Here is a 23,329-nt window from a genome sequence, read left to right as displayed (position 1 = left end):
CCTCCAGCCGAAGGAATTTTTACCTCCAACTGCAAAACTGTGGGGACTGTCACTGTCTCAGTATAAAATTAAAAAAGATGCTTTAAGCTCACCTACTGGATAATTTCGAACCCCATATAATATTTATATAATATACCTGTAGTGACTTCTGATAGGGTTGAATACTGTACCTGTATTGTGTCTCATACAAATGGTGCGTTCCATTTACCTCAGAAGTCCGAAGTCACACCTGTGTTACAGTACGACAAGTCGGAAAACCAAGCTCCAACCAGGTTAGCTATTAGCCATTGTTAGTAATACCAGTTGATAACAACGCATTACGCTGTATTCTGCACATACAAGCAAGACAGAAGTTGGACGGTACTGTTTGATTTAATGAGATACAAAAGACAGAAGACCTGTCAAACATAATATTACTACAGCTCTCACTTAGTCGACTCATGGAGCAGCCATCTTGGATTTTGAGGTCAGGGTTTGTAATGTTCTTCTGAAAGAATTTACATTTCTGTACTATATAGTTCTATATAGTATAACATGTTCAAATATTCCTTTGATGTGTTGTATTTGTAACACATTTATCTCAGTTTTAAAAATCCTATAGCAACATACAGTATGTTGTGTTGTAGCTAGTCAGCAGTGCGTATCAGTATAATATTGTCAGGCCTGTGTGTGTGTGCCCCTCCAGATAACAGGGGAGTGTTAGCAGAACATTCAAAACATGCCCACATCGAAACTACACTACATCGAAACAAGAGCCTTACAGCCCAGCAGTTGTTTAAAGTCCCCCTCCAGTCAAAATCCTGGTCCAGTACGGAACTTGCATAGTGTAATGTAGAAACTCAAAGCCACCAGTGCACATCCACTGAGCTTCCAACCTGCGGCCATTAGCTGCATGTTGTTTATTCTGCATACTGGACGTGAGAACATCATCAAAATCAGTCTGCTCCCTCAACAGTTTTACAACTTTAATAGTGACCTTGCAACGTGGGCTTAATAATGTTATAATAAAGTTAATGATTGCATTTAACCACAGCAGTGTAATGTGTATGGCCTGGCCTCACAGGTTTGATAGCTTCAAGGTCAAGGAGGGGCTGTAAAACAGTGTGATCTGTGCTGTCCACTGTCATGCTGTGGTAGATGAATGTTTTAGGTGGGGTAGTAAATGTATACATTTGGTTCAGGGGGTTGTGATGTTAAGATAAGATATCTTTGGATCTTTATTTATCCCCCTTAGGAGAAATTCAGGTTGACACAGCAGCAATAGGGCAAAGTAGTGCAAAACAGAGAACAAAGAATATCACAATAAAAATATTACAAAATACGAAATATAATAGAAGATATAAAACTATAAATGAAAGTATATACACTATGCATTGTTCAAGTAGGACATGGAGTGCAAAATATAAACAGAAAATTAAACTTGACTAAAACTATAAAAAACTAAACTAAACTGTATAAGTGGAAATTAAATATAAATAGTGCAAAAGGCTTGTGCGTTGTAGGTAGGAGTTTTAAACCAGTCTATCTGCTGGGGTTGGAGGTACTGGGTGCTGTGGCGTTGTAGAGTCTGATGGCTGATGGTACAAACGAGCCTCCAAACCGCTTCGAGGCTCGGGGCTGGGTCAGTCTGTGGCTGAAAGTGCTTCTGAGCTGCCTGAGCTCAGTGTAGAGAGGATGAGAGGGGTTGTCCATGATGGCTTTCAGCTTCCCTCTCATCCTCTTTTCAGTCACAGCCTCCACACTGTCCAGCTCCACTCCCACCACCGAGCTGGCCTTCCTCACCAGCTTGCTAAGCTTGTTGGTGCACCCCCAGTGCCGATGCCTCCCCCCCAACAGACCACCGCAAAGAAGAGGACACTGGCCACTACAGACTGGTAGAACATCCGCAGTAGCCGAGTGCACACGCTGTTATAGTTGGAGGATGACTGATAAGAATCTGGTCACAGTCACAGGGTCAGATCAAAGGACCATTTGTGTTGAAGACCTAAAACCTTTACATGTGATTTACAGCAGTACTGTTAATAGGACACCAGAGGTGTTTTTGTTTGGATGTACTGAAAGGTATATAAGGGAGAGCATTCTGGAAGTCTGGGAGAACATCTATGCTGAGGTCTTCTCTCCATACTGCAAGAAAAGAAAAAAGGGACTTGATTCATCACACTGGGTTTGTAATTAAAACAGTGAACTCAGCAACTGAAGTGTGTGTAAAAGGAGTGATTTGGATGTTTCAATAACTTTTTACACAATTCTCTTTCTGTATTGTGTATTTCTTATTATTTTTAACAATCATACAGACTTAATAGGCTTCTTTTTGTGTTTTTGTGTTTTTTGTCCCTGATGCTTGGTCATTGTTCTATTAGACAAGTAATTTTACATTTACCTTTCTTCACAGAAGTGAACCAAATGATAAGATATAGGCCTAGAGTATATATTTTTTAAGTCTTCTAGCACACCTGAAAAGCAAGAAGGCCTTGCGCGGTCTCAACCTGGGGTTGGGAACTACTGCTCTAAACAACAGAGCTAGTAGTTATATTTTCAACTGAAAAAGACCTCACTTTGTTCACGAGGAACACAATGCAGTAACATCAGAAGTACTGTATGACACTGACTATGACAGAGTTTCTTTACAGGGTGGTGTTACACTAATGATGATGCACATAATCATTTCAGTCAGCTATGATGAGGGAGGAATGTAACTGTATGATTCAACTGTTCCGAGAAAGAGGATTTTGCTCATAACCCCAGCCCTCAGTGCAGCTATTTTTAGAGTCTCTCAAAGCCAGAGTTACAAAGTGCTTCACAAAATACAACACAGTACAATGTGTGCTAAGATAGCATATCATAGAGAAGACTCAGCTGACCTGATAGTGAGGGGAACTTTGTACCACAGAACATTACCATGGCAGACATTATATTTTATATACAATATATTTTGCACATTCCTGCACAAACTGTCCATCTCTTTATTTATTTATTTATTTATTTAAATAACGGTCACATCGTCTCTTTTTATATTTGTTTATATGGTCTCTCTTTATTGTCTCTCTTGGCAATAAAACTGGTCCTATACTCAGGTGAATGTACACATACCTATGAATATTACATTCCATTTCTGCCAATAGATCCTCCTAAATGTTACACACTGGACCTTTAGTGTGATGAGCTGACACTAATCTAATCTACTGAATTAATCAATATTTTTAAGATAACTATGATTCAGTGATAATGTAATGTAAAAGGTGTTGCCCGTATCAATGAACCCACAGAATCATCACCGCTCTCTGAAGTTCCCCTCAGCTTTATGGAGTTTATTATTGTTTTATGGCCCATAAATTTACAGTTTTATTGTCTCACCGCTTTCATCATCCTCATTTCCAACAGTAGGCGGCTCTAATAATGTATAATTATAATAATGTGGAGTCGGTGTGTAACCATGCTAAAACAATGTCGGACCAGTGATGACATTTATAGCCGCATGTCGTCATTCCACCGCTGGCTGTCGAGGTGGTGTCCAGCAAACGATGTGGGCTTCATTGATAACTGGAAGCCTTTTTGGGGAAAACCTGGTCTGATTAGGAGAGACGGCATCCATCCCACTTTGGATGGAGCGGCTCTCTTATCTAGAAATATGGCAAAGTTTATTTCTAAAACCTGACAGTCCAGAGTTGGGACCAGGAAGCAGAGCTGCTGTCTTACACACTTCTCTGCTCTTTCTTTAGAACAGTCACCAACCCAAAACCCCATAGAAATAAAAATAAAAATAAATAAAAACAAGAGGAGTTGAACATAAAAACCTAATAAAAATTAAAACTAATTAAAACTGATTTTATATCTGAATTCTCAGAGTTTTTTATCAAGTTTAGTCCTTAAATCAGATAAAGTAATTATTGTAGGTATTCATGTGGATGTTAACAATGACAGCCTTAGTAATGCATTTATATCATTAATAGACTCAATTGGCTTCTGTTAGAGTGTAAATAAACCAACTCATTGTTTTAATCACACTCTTGACCTTGTTCTATCATATGGCATTGATATTGAACATTTAACAGTCTTCCCACATAATCCTTTTCTATCTGACCATTATTTAATAACTTTTGAATTCATATTATTAGATTATAAGCCATTAGGCAAAACTTCCTAAAGCAGATGTCTATCTGACAGTGCTGTAGCTAAATTTAAGGAGGAGATTCCTTCAGTGTTTAATTCAATGCCATGTCTGAATATAACAGAGACCTATGATAACTTTAGTCCCTCCGAAATTGATAATCTTGCTGATAGTGCTACAGGCTCACTACGAAGAACATTAGATTCTATTGCTCCTATAAAAAGGAAATTATTAAAACATAGGAGACTAGCACCTTGGTATAACCACCAAACTCACCAATTGAAGCAAAAAGCTAGGAAATCTGAAAGGAAATGGCGCTCTTCCAAATGATCAGAATATCGCTCAATTTGGCAAGATAATCTTAAAACTTATAGAAAGGCCCTCCGTAATGCCAGAGGAGCCTATTACTCAGCACTAATAGAAGCAAATAAGAATAACCTTAGGTTCCTCTTCAGCACTGTAGCCAGGCTGACAGAGAGTCACAGCTCTATTGAGCCACATATCCCCATAAACTTAAGTAGCAATGACTTCATGAGCTTCTTCTATAATAAAATTATTACTATTAGAGAGAAAATGAATCACAAACTGCCATCAACAGCTATCAGTGGCTCTCCAAGTTCAGGAACTTTAACTAATGTAAACTCAGATATATATTTAGACTGTTTTTCATCAGTTAACTTCAATAATTTCTACATCGAAGCCATCAACCTGTCTGTTAGACCCGATCCCAACTAGGCTGCTTAAAGAAGTCCTACCCTTAATTGGCACTTCTTTACTGGATATGATTAATCTTTCTTTATTATCAGGATATGTACCACAGTCCTTTAAAGTAGCTGTAATTAAACCCCTTCTTAAAAAGCCCACTCTTGACCCAGGGGTTTTAGCCAATTATAGACCGATTTCTAACCACCCCTTCCTCTCTATTCTGGAGAAAGTAGTTGCCAAAGAGTTATGTGACTTTTTACATAACAATAGTTTATTTGAGGATTTTCAGTCAGGAGTCCATCACAGCACAGAGACAGCTCTGGTTAAAGTTAATAATGACCTTCTGATTGCTTCTGACAATGGACTTGTCTCTGTACTTGTATTATTAGATCTTAGTGCTGCATTTGACACCATTGACCATAATATTCTTTTACAGAGACTTGAGCATCAAATTGGCATTAAAGGAACCGCCCTAAGCTGATTTAAGTCATACTTATCAGATCATTCGCAGTTTGTACATGTTAACGATGAATCTTCAATAAATACTATAGTTAGTCATGGAGTTCCACAAGGTTCTGTACTTGGACCAATACTATTTACTTTATATATGCTCCCTTTACGCAACATTATTAGGAATCACTCCATTAACTTTCACTGTTATGCAGATCATATGCAGTTATATCTATCAATCAAGCACGATGAAATTAATCAATTATCTAAATTACAAACATGTCTTAAGGACATAAAATCCTGGATGACCTGCAATTTTCTGATGTTAAACTCAGAAAAAACGAAATTCTTGTACTTGGCCCCAAAAACCTTAGAGACTCACTGTCTAAAGATATAGCTACTCTAGATGGCATAACCTTGGCCTCTAGCACCACTGTCAGGAATCTTGGAGTTATCTTTGATCAGGATTTGTCATTTAATTCCCACATAAAGCAGACCTCTAGGACTGCCTTCTTTCATTTACGTAATATTACAAAAATTAGACACATACTATCACAGACAGATGCAGAAAAACTAATCCATGCATTTGTTACTTCTAGGCTGGATTACAGCAACTCTTTATTATCAGGTTGCCCCAATAAGTCCATTAAAATGCTCCAGTTAATTCAGAACGCTGCAGCACGAGTACTGACAGGAACTAGAAAAAGAGATCACATCTCTCCTGTACTAGCTACTCTGCATTGGCTCCCTGTAAAATGTAGAATAGAATTTAATATCCTCCTCCTCACCTATAAAGCTCTTGATGGCCCTTCATATCTTAAAGAGCTCATAGTACCCTATTACCCCTCTAGAACACTACGTTCTCTGAATGCTGGGCTACTTGTGGTTCCTATAGTCTCTAAAAGTAGAACAGGAGCCAGAGCCTTCAGTTACCAAGCTCCTCTCCTGTGGAACCAGCTTCCAGTTGTGGTTCGGGAGGCAGACACCCTCACCACATTCAAGAGTAGGCTTAAGACATTCCTCTTTGATAAAGCTTATAGTTAGGGCTGGATCAGGTGAGTCCTGAACCATCCCTTAGTTATGCTGCTATAGGCCTAGACTATCGGGGGATTTCCCATGGTGCACTGAGCTCCTCTCTTCCTCTCTCTCTCTTTCTGCACTCATTCATGTCCCATTAATGCATGTTACTTACTTTACTTCTTCCCCAGAGTTCTTGTGCTTTTTCGTCTCGCAGGTTCTCATGGATCCTGGTGGATCCAATAATGTTATAAAGAGTTCGGTCTAGACCTGCTCTATTTGGAAAGTGTCCTGAGATAACTTCTGTTATGAATTGGCACTATACAAATAAAATTGAATTGAAATTGAAATAATAAACCCACTGTGCACTACCTGCTAAGCAGCAGTTAACAGTAGTCAGACACAGTTAGAGACTCGCTGGTGAACATAGTGGAGCATTTAGCAGCTGAAGAGATAGATTGGTGGAGACCAACAACAGAGCTATAAGAGAGTGAATTCATTCATTAGCTGTCACAAACACAACTCCAAACAAACGTTTTTGCTTCTTGTCTGCTGGCTGTGTTAATAAGCCACTGTTTGCAAACATGTTCTCCATAAAAGGTGACAATATGTTAGTGTTGTATTTACACCTCTTAATGCTGCCCCCAAGCAGCCAAAATAATAAATAATTCAGACAGATGCAATGCAACTACACTGCACATGTACAGTTTAGTTTTTTAGTCAAGGTGCTTAAAATATTTTTAAAATTGCACACCATTGTACTGCATTCTTTCTATTATATTTTGTAATATTCTTATTTGATACTACTGTATGTACACTGTACTCTTTTTATTGCACTATATTCCCCTATGCTGCTGGGTGTCATTTGAATTTTAATCAGCACCAGTCGGATATTTGTGATCACCCACATTGCTTTCACTTTTCATGAGACTGACTCATATTGGTTTGTGTTTGGAAGATGTTACTGGTTTCTGTTTTTTAGATGAACACTCGCACTGAGGGAAGTGTTGGGATGATATCTGTTCTCTGTGTTCTTCCGTCAGGCGTCAGCACAAGACAAACTAGTGCCTGGCTTGTCTTCCACCTACAAAGAATCTGATAAGGGCTTCATCATTATCGGTAAATATGTACAACATTCAGCACACACACACAGAGTAGAGCCCAGTTCAAGAGATAAAATGAAATTTTAATGATTCATTTAGCAAATCAGAGCAGTTGAGAAACACATTCTAGTGTGTGGGAGTTGTGGGCCAGGCTTGTTTGATCACATTCTTCAGCAGTACAATGGAACATGATTAAAGCCCTGTCTGACACGTATGACACCTGGCTGGGAAAGAGATCAAACCTGCAGTGGCTTCATGACTGAAGAAATGAAACCAACACGACTAACACATGTCATCAGGCTTCCATCGACAAGCTCAGACAGTTCCCTTATCTGGGGAACCCACACAAACTGATTTGTTGTGCCAATGTTCATACAGTTCACACAAGTTGATTCTGCGTTCCTGGCCCACATTACACGCACATTAGAGTCCTTCTGTGGCTCCAACTGGCTGTCTGCCTGAACACATACATTTCACTGAAATTACATGTTGATTCAGAGTGTCTGCAGGCTCTTAAAATGTTAAAAGGTTTTAAATATATTGGATTCATGAAAATAATGTTGCTTGTATAAAGTGGCATTTGTCTCTTTTAAATTTGTTTTTTGGGAACAATTTGTATCGATCATGTTGTAACAACTACGAAATCAAACTAATATGGAAGCATTAGATTTTCCTTAATATCCTTTTTACTTTTTTTATAAAGTAAAATTAAATTGCATTCATAATGGTCCTAAAAAGTCACCTGTTGAAACTTCCACAAACCCTGTGATTACACTCTTGATGGCTTCTAAGTACAATAATAATTTAATTAAAAGCCACTAAGCCTCAACTAATAGGTAGATTTATTTTTATAGGGCTTTATATATTAATGTGTGGAACCCAGTGAAAACCTGATGAATGTAAAGACATTAGCAGTCCAAACTACTATTCTTTCGATTTATATTTAGCATGCTAGCGGTGTTGCTGTAGAATTAACAATGTTTTTCTGTCAGCTGGTTGTGTTTAGTGCTAATTATTAGAAAATATTAGCAAACATGCTAAATTGTGACCATGGCAAACAGTATACCTACTAAACATCAGCATGTTAGCATTGCCATTGAGAGCATGTGCTGTAGAATAAAAGCCTCATAGAGCAAGCTAGTTGGGCTGTGGAGTTTTGATATTAAATCTGCAGTAGGTAACTTTTTTTGTCATTTTTGCTGAAACCTTCACTATATCAGACATATCTGACAGTAGTACATTAGACAGGTACAAGAATCCACCATGTCTGAACAAAAACAACCAATCAGAGCCGAGAAAGATAAAGGACAAAAGTTACCCACTGCAGCTTTAACTTTTTTATTTTTTATTTTCTCTCCGTCTCTTCACTTTTTGGTTTCATGGAGCATAGAACCTAGGGAAAATCTGCTAGGTAGGCTTTCATAACAGTTGCTAAAAAACTAAACTGAAACGATATGGTAAGTGTTTTTTTCCAAAACAAAAGATGTCAGACTTTCTAAAATGTGGTGGTGTTAAATGACGAGTTTATGTAAACACTGGAACGTTCAGGGTTCGAGTTACGTGGGAGCCAGTGGGAGATGAGCTGACATGAAGGAAGTAAAGTCATAACGTTTCATCTGTGGGGGTTGCTAATACATTACCAACAACCATTAGTTTGATCACAAAGAATGCATTTTTCAGTGTAATGAGTATTATTTCAGCATTATACTGTGTTAAATACTACTCTATACTCTGTATTGACTGGTTGCTTTGTACTGGAGTTCCACTCACATGATGCATCCTCCCAGTAGTGCAGTGCTACATAGGATAGAGTACAGTGCACCAGCAGCATGGAAATAATAACACTTATTTCCATATGATGCTAAAAAGTATTTGCATTCTCCATTTGAACGATGGGTCTAGGCTGGCATACTTTAGGCTGTTGAATCTTTGTTAAAATATTGCTGGGCACCTTCAGGTTGTTGCAATTGGGGCAAGAAGTGGGCTGGGCTATCTGACACAGATAGCATAAGGACATTTACTTTGTTAATCCCCAATGTGGAAATTTTTTAAATACATTTTTTAGAGACCTCCACAAATCTCAGAACATTAGAATGTTAATGACATTATTGTGCATAAGTTTAGCATTGTAAACGGTGATAGAGTTGGTTAGATTGCTGTCTGGCTACAGTTACTGTGCCTTTGTGTGTTTCAGGTGCATTTGAGGACGGGGTAGCTGAGGGTGTCATTGATGAAGCGCTGCAGCCCATCTCAGCACTACGGCTCGTGGTTCACTCTGACGCTGACGTCTGGGCTCTACTGAGTGAGGTCTGACCTGAGAGCTTGTGTGTGTGTTCACGTGTGTGAGTGCAGGTGTACTTATAAGGCAGGGTTGAGCAGTACTCGGCTGAAACCAGTATCCGATACAGATAATCAAACAAGTAAGCTGTGTCAATATAGCAACTTGAATTGCTGAACAGCTCCCTTCTGAGGCTGCTCTGTAAACAGTTTTCTAATAACTATCAACTCTTATCAGTTTAAGGCTTAACTGAACAGCCTCCGGTTTAAGCACCACTCACTCCGAGTACAGACGCGAACGCAGATAGGTTGGTCAAACATACAGGTAGATAGAAATACTGGTGTACCCACTCATACCTATTATACACACTGTCAATTAAACAGCAGCATAAAAGTTAATGTGAAATTATTGATCAAATACAGAAGACTGACAGTAGACCTTCACTGATTAGTTGATTCATCGATTAAAATATCCAAATTCTCTGGTTTCAGTTTCTCAAATGTGAATATTTTCTGCTTTCTTTAGTTCTCTATTACTGTGAACGGAGTATCTTTGGGTTGTGGATGTCACCGTGGGCTTTGGAAGACATTTTTCTGATATTTTATGGACCAAACAACTAATCGACTAATGGAGGAAATGGTCGACAGTGAAAAAAATTGTTAGCTGCTGCACTAATTGACAGTTACAGTTACCAAGCAACCAGTCAGTGTGTGCACTGTATGCTAACATATTAGCATAGCTGCGTCCAGTAATGGTAGGTTGACACAGTGCTTTTAGTACTGAGAGGGTTTTAGCAGTATATTATCAGTGTATTAATAAACTTGAATAATGAAAACAGATGAATGAACTGGCATTAAAAGGATGCCAGGTGAGTAACCGTGTATGCATTCATGAGTTTCATTATGTACCCATCTGACCACATTCTAATGACGGGAACGGGAGGGCAGTTCCCATCACTTAATCGAAAGACTAATTTATCCAGACACCTATCTGCTCCACCCTGCCTCTCCTGTGACTGCTGTTACATGTCAGACCGAGACAACTTCCACCTTCATTATTCCCACTGGCTGCACTCCATTTGGCTGTGCCAGTGTGCCGCATGGTGCACACGGTGGAGGCGAGGGGCTGCTTTACATGGAGGGCAGGTGGCACACGAGGCAGCACAGGTGATAATCAGTAGTGATCTAGTGATCAGTGTGCTTGAAACCTGAACTAGAAGCTATGAACTGCCATTAACTTGCCGTTTTATCTCCACTGCCATCTACTAGTACACCTGTGTGTGTGTGTGTGTGTGTGTGTGTGTGTGTGTGTGTGTGTGTGTGTGTGTGTGTGTGTGTGTGTTTTGCTTAATGCTCACTCCTATTCTTGTCTGCAGATATTCATTGAAGTTTGACAACCATCAAGGAGAGGAACCTACACACACATTGCCATCAAGCTCAGTGCCTCACCTGTACAAACTGCTCCCCCTGTTGGACAAAGACTTTCACTACAGGGACTATTTTTCACAACGATTACATGAAGTGCCTGAAACCGACTGACTGTTGCCTGTGAGGATCGTGTTCAGGGTTTTTTCTGAACCAGACTCAGGTCACCCCTATGGGCTGATTTTTGTGTCAGTAGAAACTGAATTTAAATCATTTAGAACTGAATCTGAATTGCTCAACTTGAATAATTGCATTAAAAAACTGAATTTGAATAGCATAATTTGAATTTGTATTGTTTAACTTGAATAACTATTGAAAAACTGAATCTGAATAGCATCATTTGAATTTGAATGTATTAGTTTGAAACGGAATTCCAATAAGAACAAAAATCAGCCCATACACCCCTTTCCATTCAACTTACAGTTCAATTCAGCAATATTAACCATGTTGAGTTAGGACATTTGGAAGGGAATCCCTTGTGCATTTGACCACACTGTTAGCTCACAGTAGCTGTTTAAAACAGCAGAGCTACTTCATAAATAATTTATTACACTACTGCACTATATTTTGTTGTAAATAAAGAAAATATACAGTACTACCTTGTCTTGAGTATTGAATGTCTTTGGGGTTTTTTTTACCCACAATTGCATGAAATATAAAACTGCAAAACAGGTTTTATGAAGTATAAATAAACTCTCGTACAGTTGGTTCCTGGTTGCGATAGAGGAAGTCACAACGTTATCACTAACAACAAACTTGACTGGTTTTAATATCAACATTCCTGTGACGCTTCCTCTGCGAACAAAGACAGATACAGGTTGTTTAATTGTATTATTAAAGGCTAATGCTGGCCATATGCTATATTGTACTTACTGTCACAATAATCCTATGAAAAGACCAAAAACAATGAATGTACCTTGCTAATCATCACTTTTGACCCATGCATGGTGGTGTCTGTTTCTGCAGCCCTCTGAGAATCCACTGAGAATGGACCTTACAGTGAAGTAGGAGTGTCCAGCAGGAAAACTTTTCTAGATTCTGGATCTTTAATGAAGGACAACAAGGTCGTTTCAAAGATTTTAACAAGATAAACTATTTTTTAAATAAAGAACATATCAGATACAAATATTCAAAGCTATTTACATACACGTTAAAACATGTCTGGAGGGGATCTTTAACTTGCAGGGTTTTAGGCTGGGCTCTACTTTGCTAACAGACACTGGGTTACGATGAGTGTCCTACACATACACTACAGGAGAAACCAGAGCCTGGGGTGATACAGTCTTATTTCCTTGCAACAGGGCAGGAGTAGTTTTAAATGACTGATGATGTTAAAACTGCTGGATTCCTGACTCTGCTCTCTGTCAGAATAAGAATGAAACACACTACTGCTAAGCCTACAGCTTACAGGTTACACCCAGTTGCTCAACATCTTGTGGACACATTCAAACAATAACTACAATCAGTACAGTTTACTAAAGGTTTGACCTACCACAGAAACCTTTAGGTGGCTTACAAATGAAAGGAAAACCCAATATGAAGTGTGTTAATAAGCAGTTATTTGTGCTTGTGCATGAATCTGGAGGGACAGGTAACCATTCTCTAACCACACTGTTTGTTTGTGTCTTAATTTCTTCAGATTTGCCTTTCATTGGTCACCCACAAGTATGTACAGTATACCAACACTGAAAATGTGCAGGACAAGGCAGTGGGTCACTTGTCCTTGCGAGAACCCTTAGTGACTCTGTGAGCATGTGAAATATAAAACAGATGATTAGCTCAGGAAGCAACAAACATTTCATCAAAAAGGATCATCACTTTATTAAACAAACGTCATTTCAAATGAGCAACAAACTAAATAACAATAACAATATGTAAACAATGTTCAAATGCAACAGGGTTAAAGATATCTCAAGACTTCATACATGTTTGTTTAACATTTATGCATAAAATACAGTATGTATACTGTATCCGTCACTGGTTCATTGAGAGGATAAACTAGGCTTTGCCAGTTTAACAGTAAGCCCATACACAAGACTTTCAAACTGCAACAGTGACGGTCACTGTTAAAGTAGTGTCATTTACTCCCAACTTGCAAGAAGCAGCAACTAAATGGCAACAAAAAGGTCACATTGTACTGAGATGACAAAGACGAAACAAGTTCAAAAGGGGCCTTTAGACCCCGCTCTCTTTAGAGAGGCTATGAGCAGTCCCACCCCTTTCAGCTCTGTGCTCCAGTGGAGCAAGTCTCAGTCAGAATACCAGCCAACTGCCTCCTTTCCTGTACTTAGATATATGCTATGTGCTAGGCTAATCTATGTTGAAAAGACAACCACATCCTGAAGATGGTAGTCACATTTTAGGTTTGCTAATGTTAGCAAGACCTTAGCACAACTAATGTAAATCAGCAAGCTAGTTAGCTTGAATTTTGCTAACAATAGATATCACATGACACCCAGCTGGCTAACGATTGATGTAAATTAGCAAGCTAGTTAGATTTTTGCTAAGAAAAGCTTTCCGGTATAACTAGCTAGCTAACGACAGATATAAATTAGCTAGCTAGTTATGCATTGTCTTGCTAACATTAGCTAACTAACTTTAGATGTGACTATATGTCACTTATCCTTTAACCATCTTCAAAAACTGTGATTGGAGCACAGACCCAAAAGGGGTGGGACTTAGTAAGGCTCAATAAAACCATGTTCTAACAGATCTACTGTACCTATGGCAACAGTAGCAATACCGACTAATAAATAACTAAAGGAAAAAGGGATTTCCCCACTTTTTCTCCTTAATTTGAAACAGCCAAATTCTCCTCGCCATTGCTAACTCGTAGATAAACACACGGTGTCACCCTGACCAACCAATGGGAGGCTCTAGTGCATTGACAAAGGCATGATCCCTCACCAGCTTCCCACCAGCAAAAATGATCGATCAAGCCGGAGCCGTTGTGCCCCGAGGAGAAAGGGGAAGTTTAACGTAAACATTTGAACTCTATATAAAAATGTGAACAGGGTTGTGGGGTTGTTTTGTTCTGGGTTGTGGAGAAGGCAGAGCAGTATCATCACCAGTTCCAAACATCTCTGTAAGCCAATGAACAACCAGAGTCTCAGCATGATCTGGACATGATAACAAATATATATAGCACAGATTTCAAAGTGAGCTTCTGGGGATAATAAACTCAAACTAAAATGACAGAGAGCTGATTGTTGTGATTATGTTGATTTGTTGTTGTTTGAGTTGATTTTGAGTCACTGGCTGCACAAACTGCAAAAATGAAGCGTGACAAATGTCCCAAGAATGAAACTGTAGGCTCCAGGTGCAGAATTAGCTATTAGCATGTAGCTAAGAGCCCTGGATTTTAATAAGGTGGTGGATTGTATTGCACAGGAACTGGTAAAGAAGACAATTCAAACTGTTACAGAGTGTTTAGGCTGTTAAATAAATATTGCCAAAAATGGCCAGGCTCTGTGGTCAATGTTAGCATTACCACTATAATACCCATGTTACTAATATATCTGTCTCAATGCTAATGTTACTTGTGTGAGTGGGGGTTTGTGTATTCAAATTGATTTTCCAGGAATGGCAACAGCTTCCAGTTCTCCTGCTGTCTGTCTTCTTGCCTCTACATTGGGATGTGACTCACTGCCTCCTATTGCACGTATTAAGCCCATACCCCTATCTGCAGACCCAGAAACATGTTTTAGGCTCAGGCGGTATTAAGAAGAATTTAGAGTCCAGTCACCCAGAACGGTTTGGGGTTCAGGTTATGGGATGTGTGGGTGGGGTTCTAGGACTAGGCTCTCCGAGGTTCTCCTTACTTTCGTTTGCTCTTGGTGTCAGTGGTCTGGAAGACGCTGGAGGCAGACATGAGGTTCTCAATGTACTGACCCAGAACCTGGTTCTCCGACTTCAGCTTCAGGTTCTCCTCTTTGACAGCGTCCACTCTGGCAGACAGGTCTGAACACACAAACACAGTCAGCAGCAGCATTAGAGAGGTGATCATGACAGAGAGGATCAAACAGATCAATAGGAAACCACACAAAATCAGACTTTAATTTGATGGTGCCGCTCAAAGGTGACTTTCATCACTATCTGCCATCTTCACTATCACTTTGTCTTCTTTACAATAGGTTGTTGGCTCTTTTACGGAAGCAGTTAGAACCACAAGTGAAAAATCTTTTTCAGTTTTAAAGTTTAAAATGTCTATTCTGCCTTTAAACCCGGAATTTAAATAAATCTTTCACATGTGGTTCTAATCCTCTTCCGCTCTCTTCATCTTACCCTCAGCCCAATGTGAAGAATGGGGAAATAATAAAAGCTGTGGGTTTGACAAACAAAGAGCTACAAGCCTTCATAGGCATGTGAAGAGAACAATAAGCTCATCAAAGTGTATCACAACTTGATGTTTGGAAGAGATGCATATTGAGAAAAAAAAACCTGTGTGGCAGTGAAGAAGTGTCCTGGCTAGCTGAGCTGTCCTCGTTGACGGATGCTGCCTTAGCAGAACAGTTGCTAACGTTTACTAGCGTGAAGAAACTCCCTACTTTCGGTATATATTTCAAATTTTCGGTGTTCCTGATATCATTTTCCTTTTTTAATTTCCGTTTAGCGCTCCCACTTAGCTTCTCCATGTTTGCACTTTTTGAGTTGTGTTGTGTAGCGGCGCTTGACATCACGCGACCTGCTCAGTGCACATTGATTGGCGTCACCTTTGACCTGCCTCATACGGGCTGACCAATGAGGAGAGGGTCTCAGCTCACGGTCACAGTCACAGGCAGCCAGGGGCAGAGATTATGTGCAGCGCAACGGCTCCAGATATTTTTCTTGTGCCCTCACTACCTGGACCCTTTAGAGGTCGTGGGCCCCTGGGCAATTGCCCAGTTGCCCATATGGTTAATCCGGCCTTGATTCAGTATCAGTTATCAGTGCTAGTTTACATAGACCGCCACTGACCTGTCGAGCAGGGCTGTTACAATGGATTTCAGGAGTTGAATATAAGAATACTAAAACAAATTATATTCATTGAATGCTGAAATTACTATTGATATGTGCGTTTTTCTATAAAAGTGTTGGTTGTTTTCTGAACCACAATCTCACTATCAGAACAGCGATATATACACAGTACACCCTGGCAGTCTAGAGCCTGAAGAGCTGCAGCTTGAGCAGGCAGGCATTACTCAGGAGGGGACTGTGTTCAGATTGAAAATGTCTATTAATGTTAACAAGTTCATGTTATTCATTTTGTGCCTAACCTTAATTATTACCTGTCAAGAACAATATCACCTGTCTGTAATCCCAAAGGTTTATTGGTAAAGATGGATTGCCCTCTAGTGGACAGAACGTATAACAAGCACATGCTTACATTGGTAATGCATACGACTGTTTATACAGCAACATCAATAACCGGCTACATTTGAGCATGATACATCTGAATATAATTTAAATATTAATAATAAGTATTGCAACTCCAATGGGATTGTAGAGGAAGATGGCAGCAGTACTGACAAGCAGCCTTTATTGGATTACTGTTGTGAACATTTGATGTTCATTTGACCTTTAAAGAAACAAAGGCTTTTTTGTTGACTTTGAACAAATAGCTGCTTACTGACTTCACAACCTTCAGTGGAATGTGTACCCACTGTCACAGATTCTGCTTTTGTTCCACTGCTCCTAATCCCCTCTGGAGACAGGTTCCTGGAAATAAATGTGACCACTCCACTGCATTGTTGTTACTATATGTAGATAACCTCTGTCTGTGTAAACTATAGATTGTTTGTTCTGTGGGGAGTTCACTACTAGTTTAACCACATTTCCCAGTAAAGTGAGTAGAGTTGTTTTGCTACTTAAGACCCACTTACACTGTGTGAGTTTGGGCCGTTTGAGACTAAAGTTGACAATCGTGAGAGAATGGCGGTGAAATCCAAATTGAATGAAACATATAACTGTGCAGCGCTGCCCAATGCTTCGCTAGCCTCTCGCTAACTCTCCTTCTATTCCTCCTCTTTTGAGATTTGAGCTTCTTTATTGTTTTGCTGCATTTTCAAACATCAGAGCGGTGCAGATGGAGGCTGCAAGCCAGTGACGGGGCTCTCATACTCTTTACAGTAGCGCTGTGATTCACCACACATTAAATCACCATGATTTTATTTAGGCCTAAAACAACCAACCACTTCATCTTAATAACGTTTTATTTTAAGCTCTAAGTGAAAAGAGAAAAGCAGCAGGCTGGTTTGACAGTATGGAGCAGAGAGAGCGCCAGGACGGCAGCCGGCTCTGGAGAGCTGGTCTTGTTCACCCTCTGCTCCATTCTGTCAACCTCCATTAATCACACTTTCAATGATGTATATCTAAAATGCTCTGGTTTGTAAAACACAGAGGTAAAGGTGCTCCGATCAGGGTTTTTGGGGCTGATCACCAACCATTGGAAGCAGTATTGGTTGATACCGATACTGATCACTTGGTCTTTTAGAAGCAGGGCTCCAGAGTGCGACCAACATTTTTTAAGAGTGCGACTAATAATTTTTCTAGGTCGCACTGGTGCACCTGACACTGCCCGGGTGAAAACATACATTTATTTCGCAAGCATATCATCTCTCTGTGTTCTCCTGTGACCGAACTCACACACTCATGGTAGGATCATATCGTGTTCTAAACCAATAAGAGACAGAGCTCGGGCGGGTCTTTGCCTCTGATTGGCTGTGGTCCTGTTCACCATGCTAAATTGTGTGTGTTTAAAAATTGCCGAGCCCCGGTCCTTCGGCGACAGCATCAGACTCGGAACCAGAGGAGGAGACAACCGAGTCTGGGATAGACCCAAATTAAAAAGGTCAAAATATATTCCTTCAGACAGGACTGGCTGAAACAATTTCCCTGGCTGAGGTACAACTAAGGACGTAACGCAATGCACTGCGTGTACTGTCAGGAGTGCGGTCAGAATATGGCCGGAAATAGTGCATTCGTGAGCGGGTCAACAACGTTTCGTATCAAACTTTCATTTGGAAATGATTTATTTTGCTTAGTGTTTTAGTTTGAAATTTCGTTTCAATTTCAGCTCAGTGCAGCACTTTATTTTTATTTTTATATATAATTGTGCTTCAAATAAAGACAAGCATTTCTCTACACCTTATTCTTGTTTAAAAATCATTCACATTATATGAAAGTTATGGAGAGCGATAAAAAGGTGACCTTAAAGGCGACAAAATGATTTTGGGTGCACCTACATTTTGTGCTGGTGCACCTAAAAAGATCAGTTAGGCGCACCAGTGCAACCAATGCAAAAAGTTAGTCTGGAACCCTGATTAGAAGCCATCTGTTTATCATTGAGCCTCATTTACTTAACTATGATAAGAGATGATTTATTCAGGGCTGCACAATTAATCGCAATATTATCAAAATCGCATTATGGCCAAGTGCATTATAATGAAGTACTGTAGTTCTGAAGACATTCCCTGATACAAATATTGCTCTCCAGATTTCAGAATATATGTTTGGTACAGAGCCAACAAAAGTCACATCACCATGATTTTAACGGTTTTTCTTTCTGTGAAAATGAACACTGTGATCTAAAATGATCACATCCACAGTAATCATGAATCATATCACAATATCTGTATCTGTTATTACTGTTATCTGCAAGTGATCACGTGAGACCTATGTTCAGCCATTGTCAAACTACCTACACTGGTTGCTGTGGCAACAAGAAATCCAAAGAGTGAGCTGCAGTCTGAATGAAGAGCAGAGATGGATCCTCTCGTCCGTCACACACAGTCACGTCTAGTTACAGTGTTAAGTTGCAGCAGACGGCACCAGAGACGGAGGAGACTGATGTGTGCAGCCATGTTTCATGCTGCAGTCACAACAATGGTGATGTCAGTCTCTTGTGTCGCAGTGTGTGTGTGTGTGTGTGTGTGTGTGTTTTCTCATACCCTCTAAAGTATGTTGAAGCTCCAACACCTGGTTGATGAGCCTCGTCTTCTCTTCCAGCTCAGCCTGGTTCTCCATGTCACCTGCCGCCATGTAAACAACAGTCAAACACCATGCACTGACTGTGTGTGTGTGTGTGTGTGTGTGTGTGTGTGTGTGTGTGTTGTCTCACCATCGTCTGAGCTCATGGTGAAGTACTCGTCTTCCTTTTTGGAATGCAGGGCTGCGATTCTAAGGGACACTGCAAGATTTAGAAAATATATATACCAATGTATCCATTCAGTGTATATATTTAGAATATAGGTTAGTGGCCTTGTAGCTTTAATGGTGGACCAGGAGCCTGTGTGTCTGCTCAAAAACTCCCACAAACCTTTTCCGCCTAAACATACCGTAATGTACAGTGCTTATAAAGAAATAAACAATAAATGAACACAGTGTGCTATTTAGCCTGGTGGTACGCCGAATTCATCTGAGGAACATTATGAATGAATAAAGTCCAAACTCCACATATATTATACGTTTATTTATTTATTATTTATTTTCCACATTATACCTGAACATGAGAGTGATGCATTGTAGCTGAATGCCGCTGTGTCCCATTTAACACGCATTATTTACCTGAAGACCAGCTAACGAGAGCGGGGCCCAGAAGCCCACCCACGGAGGGCTGTCGTGTCTTTCGCTTGCTGAAAGTCTTGTGAATCACTGTTAGCTTGTTAGCTAGCCACACTTAAGCTGGTAACAGAAGAAGAGGCCAGCTGGCGGAAAACAAACAAACCCCGAGCCAGGCCCGCTGCTAACCAGCTAACTGTTAGCGTGCTAACAGACGCTAGCCGGGCGGATGCTGTTGAGCCTTAGCAGCAGCACGTAACGTTATATTACAGCGAACAAACAATGAGCTGAGCTCGGACACATACCTTACGTCGGGAAAATCAATAGCTGCTGTGCTGGAATGCAGAATATCGACAGGAATATTAAAGGCTTGGTGTAAATTCCCACAGCTTGTGTTTGACACCAGCTGTTCAGTCTGTGCAGTTCCCCACTATCAGGCCAGTACACCACACGGCCGCCAGGGGGCACCAGGAGGGAAATGAAAGCAACAGAAAAGAAACATGAACGTAGAGATTTGAATGCCTGCCTAACAATGACTTCAGTTGTATAGAAGTGGCTGTCTTAACCTTCTAATGCCATTACAGATGCTTCAGTGATGTACAGTGGAAGAACAGGAATAAATCGTAGTTTCTGTGACAGAAAGTGTGTTTTATTACTGAAAATATGAATTGCCTTGGAAGAATGTATGTTTTGGTCTCGTGGAAGATGGTGTACAGAAGAACACGTGTATACATGACTAACCTTATTATTTTACTTGCCAAATTTCATATTCATCAATGTACTGGTGGGAAACCATGCTTTGTTGCCTTCGTCAGGGAGTTCAAACAATACATTTATCACATTTGATGCTCTTTAAAACAGAAAGCAGTTAAAGCCTAGCAGCCTGTTCTATATTAACATTTTTAACATTATTATATTTTTCTTTATCTATCTACTTGTGTGGACTGTATGTTTGTGCAGTTTATAGATAGATAGATAACTTTATTAATCCCACAATGGGGAAATTCACTATTTGTATTGTTAACCTTTAAAGGAAAATTACCTAACGTTACCTTACTTTTTAGAAAAAATCATGATAATTGCTCAAAATGAAGCCCATGAACTAAATAAAAACATGTTTTATTTCATTAATCAACCTTTAATTTATAAAATGTGAAGACCTCATTTAAGGAGTCACTGTGCAGGAGAGTAATATTCCACAGTGTATGTATTGTATTATGAACTACATTGACACTGGAGTTGCAAACCCATGAACAATCCTAGCTCTTTTCATTGGCCTATTATTTATTTGGTTGTTCAGAGGTCTTCAGAGGTGGATGTGGAGGTACTTGTGTAGTATTCCACGCAGTATTCCAATCAAACCCAGCAGGGACAGAGTGACAAAGACAGCCAAAGTCAGGTAAAAACCAGGTAACCTGCAAACAAGATGATCAAAATGCAGAATGTCACTCATCTGATGCTTCAACTAAAGTCACACATTTAGATATTTTGTAAAAACAATGTGGTGTCAGTTAGATAAATGACCTTTTCTTGGTGGACTTGACATATCCGTTGAAATATATCTGTCGGGCGATTATGTACACCAGTCCCACTGCAGCTGCAGTCAACTCACTGAAGAACATCCCGCAGGTCCACAGTGTCACCAGGAACACTGGGTAACACTCCACACAGTTCTGACTGCAAACACACACAGTCAGCTTTAATGTCACAACAGTTTTGACTGGGCGGGAGAAAGAATGAAATGGCAAATTATTATTTTGGATAGCTGATCTTTAGGGCTGACACTCTGACATTGTATTCTGGCCCAGGTGCAAAAGCTTCTGAAAGACTCAAGCTGCATTCACACCAACTTGAGTCCTGCATGGTAAAACTTCCAGCCCTCTCATTCATTTGAGAGAGTGGCCCAGCAGGGATGGTTAGGGGGCTCTGGCAAAAACAAAAACAAACCCTGTTGAACTTTTGCATCCAACAATGTGCAAATGCAGATTCCTGGTAGATAACTTTGTAACATGAATGTTGTATTTCTACCATTTACCTCGTGATCATCATAACAAAAGATTGATTTACACCATGACAACTTCCCAAAGTGGTAAAATTGTGGCTCAGAGAATTATGAACTGCTGTGCGTTTCGTTTTTTTTTGCAACTGAGTTTGCAGCTAGGGGCACTATAGCTTGAAACAATAAGAGAAAGCTGACCCCCACCATCCAATTTGTCTTGTGCTCAAAACAACCAATACACTGTAAAACCAGACAACTAAATTTAACTCAAAACAACTGATTATATAGAACATTTTAAGTGAAGCGAACTCAAGTTAAAAAAATATATTGGTCAAGTAGCTTTAGTAATTTTAAGTGACACTTAATTTAGTCATTTTTATTTGTACTGTGAAAACTAAATGGCCAGTAAAAAGTACTGAATCAGGAATGTTTCTGTAATAAGTTAGTGTCACTTAAAATGTTCACAGTGAACATGTTAGCATGGTGGTGTTTAGCAAGTGTACGGGCACCATTGTATTTTATTGTATTAGCATGCTAGCATTTGCTAATTAGCACTAAACAAAGTGCAGTTGAGGCTGATGTCATCAGTATGGAAGACATGAATACCAAAGCAATTCTTCCAATAGTAGTAGGCTAAATGTTTCCTCTGCAATTGTCAATTGTTGTCTCTTGAGTAAACACCAGGGGACACGGATGTCTGTACCCAATTTAATGGCAACAGACAGGCAAACACTGCATGTAGCTGCTTAATGTTTTTCTATCCTCGTGCCAATGTTCTGCAGAATGGTTGTTAATGTAAAAGCTCAATTAAGCATTGGTTAGCATTATCAATATAATAAATATGCTGTGGGCTGTATGACACGCTGCTCATAGATGCCTTTTCATTTTATTTCAGGGGCTACATAACTGTATGATATAGCTTATGAAAAGATGTCCTCCTACTGTGCGCGGAAAGTCCTCTCAAACTGTGGAGGTCCAGTGACAGAGGGAGGCAGGACCTTGTGGGCCATCCTGGACCAACCAACTCGCCGGGCCAGGTACCCTGGAAAGAGACAGTGACGGTGGGTTTGAGTCTCTTTGAATGACTCAAACAGAACATTATACTGTATATTAACCCACTGAGCACAACACTGGACACATTCTCAAACTACCACCTGAAACACTCCCACTGTGATATGGCGGTGTGAGGAAAGTACTTGGTAAATACCCACTGCTCCCACTACTGAACAAGTATGCTGACATTTTTGGCTCACCCATGTGCAGGGCAGACAGAAGAGACACTGCAGCCAACAAAAAAGGGGAGTCGGTTCCCATCGCAGTCGTGAAAGTACAGCTCTCCGTACAGTTTGCCTCTTGTATAAAGTCACCTTTACATAACAAGCAGGAGGTTCTGCCTGGGGCAAAGTAACTTTAGGACATCCCACAACAAGTGCTGTCATGCTGTGTTAATAAAGCCCTGCCCTGCTGCTGAACACACGAGAGAGAAGGGTAGGCTGAATTGAAATGTTTAAATACTAATGTCTGCACCCACTTGGCTGCAGAGCATTCTGAATATTTCCTGCTGGAATGTATGAATCCTTCTTGCTATATATTGTGCCTTCCTGCATTGGCTCTGGATGTTGGTATTGGTTGTAAATTGTGTGCTAGAGAATGATCAAACAAGTTTAGCATGTCTTTTTCTTCACATGTGAATGAAATCATTTCGAT

The 23,329-nt window shown here is 39.9% G+C and overlaps 3 protein-coding genes across 15 annotated transcripts in view; 1 reads left to right on the top strand and 2 right to left on the bottom strand.

Moving 5' to 3' along the window:
• Positions 1 to 11,680, top strand: part of zgc:154054 (Alpha-1,3-mannosyl-glycoprotein 4-beta-N-acetylglucosaminyltransferase B-like) — a 35,124-nt gene extending 23,444 nt beyond the window's left edge. For 2 of the 3 annotated variants that reach the window (XM_051420849.1, XM_051420848.1), the window contains 3 exons: positions 7,324 to 7,399; positions 9,578 to 9,690; positions 11,037 to 11,680. In XM_051420849.1, the coding sequence (XP_051276809.1) occupies positions 7,324 to 7,399; positions 9,578 to 9,690; positions 11,037 to 11,054 (207 nt within the window). In that variant the 3' untranslated portion in view covers positions 11,055 to 11,680. The remainder of the gene's footprint in view (positions 1 to 7,323; positions 7,400 to 9,577; positions 9,691 to 11,036) is intronic. The other variant, XM_051420850.1, reaches the window with a different exon arrangement.
• LOC127375054 (short coiled-coil protein B) lies at positions 738 to 20,145 on the bottom strand. Of its 9 annotated transcripts, XR_007887305.1 has the most exons (6): positions 19,929 to 20,145; positions 19,184 to 19,252; positions 19,014 to 19,094; positions 14,907 to 15,045; positions 12,002 to 12,129; positions 11,834 to 11,880 (listed from the first exon to the last, which is right to left on the bottom strand). XR_007887305.1 is itself a non-coding variant. In XM_051420864.1 (5 exons), exons 2-5 carry the CDS (start codon positions 19,197 to 19,199, stop codon positions 2,019 to 2,021), a joined length of 342 nt encoding a protein of 113 aa, XP_051276824.1. In that variant the 5' UTR covers positions 19,200 to 19,242; positions 19,630 to 19,893; the 3' UTR covers positions 738 to 2,018. The 9 variants fall into 9 exon arrangements, 8 of the variants coding, with proteins under 8 accessions (XP_051276824.1, XP_051276823.1, XP_051276822.1 ...); XM_051420864.1 differs by lacking the exons at positions 11,834 to 11,880; positions 12,002 to 12,129; positions 19,929 to 20,145 and adding exons at positions 738 to 2,124; positions 19,630 to 19,893 and having other exon boundaries at positions 19,184 to 19,242; XM_051420863.1 differs by lacking the exons at positions 11,834 to 11,880; positions 12,002 to 12,129 and adding an exon at positions 739 to 2,124 and having other exon boundaries at positions 19,184 to 19,242.
• Positions 20,146 to 20,726: 581 nt separating this feature from the next.
• Positions 20,727 to 23,076, bottom strand: mgst2 (microsomal glutathione S-transferase 2). Of its 3 annotated transcripts, none has more exons than XM_051420859.1 (4): positions 22,863 to 23,076; positions 22,565 to 22,664; positions 21,148 to 21,300; positions 20,727 to 21,038 (listed from the first exon to the last, which is right to left on the bottom strand). In XM_051420859.1, exons 1-4 carry the CDS (start codon positions 23,059 to 23,061, stop codon positions 20,930 to 20,932), a joined length of 561 nt encoding a protein of 186 aa, XP_051276819.1. In that variant the 5' UTR covers positions 23,062 to 23,076; the 3' UTR covers positions 20,727 to 20,929. The 3 variants fall into 3 exon arrangements, with proteins under 3 accessions (XP_051276819.1, XP_051276821.1, XP_051276820.1); XM_051420861.1 differs by having other exon boundaries at positions 22,876 to 23,029; XM_051420860.1 differs by having other exon boundaries at positions 22,777 to 23,014.
• Positions 23,077 to 23,329: the final 253 nt, after the last annotated feature.

This window comes from Dicentrarchus labrax, unplaced genomic scaffold (assembly GCF_905237075.1).
Source record: "Dicentrarchus labrax unplaced genomic scaffold, dlabrax2021, whole genome shotgun sequence".
Lineage (NCBI taxonomy): Eukaryota > Metazoa > Chordata > Actinopteri > Moronidae > Dicentrarchus > Dicentrarchus labrax.
This window is presented reverse-complemented; position numbering and strand designations above follow the sequence as displayed.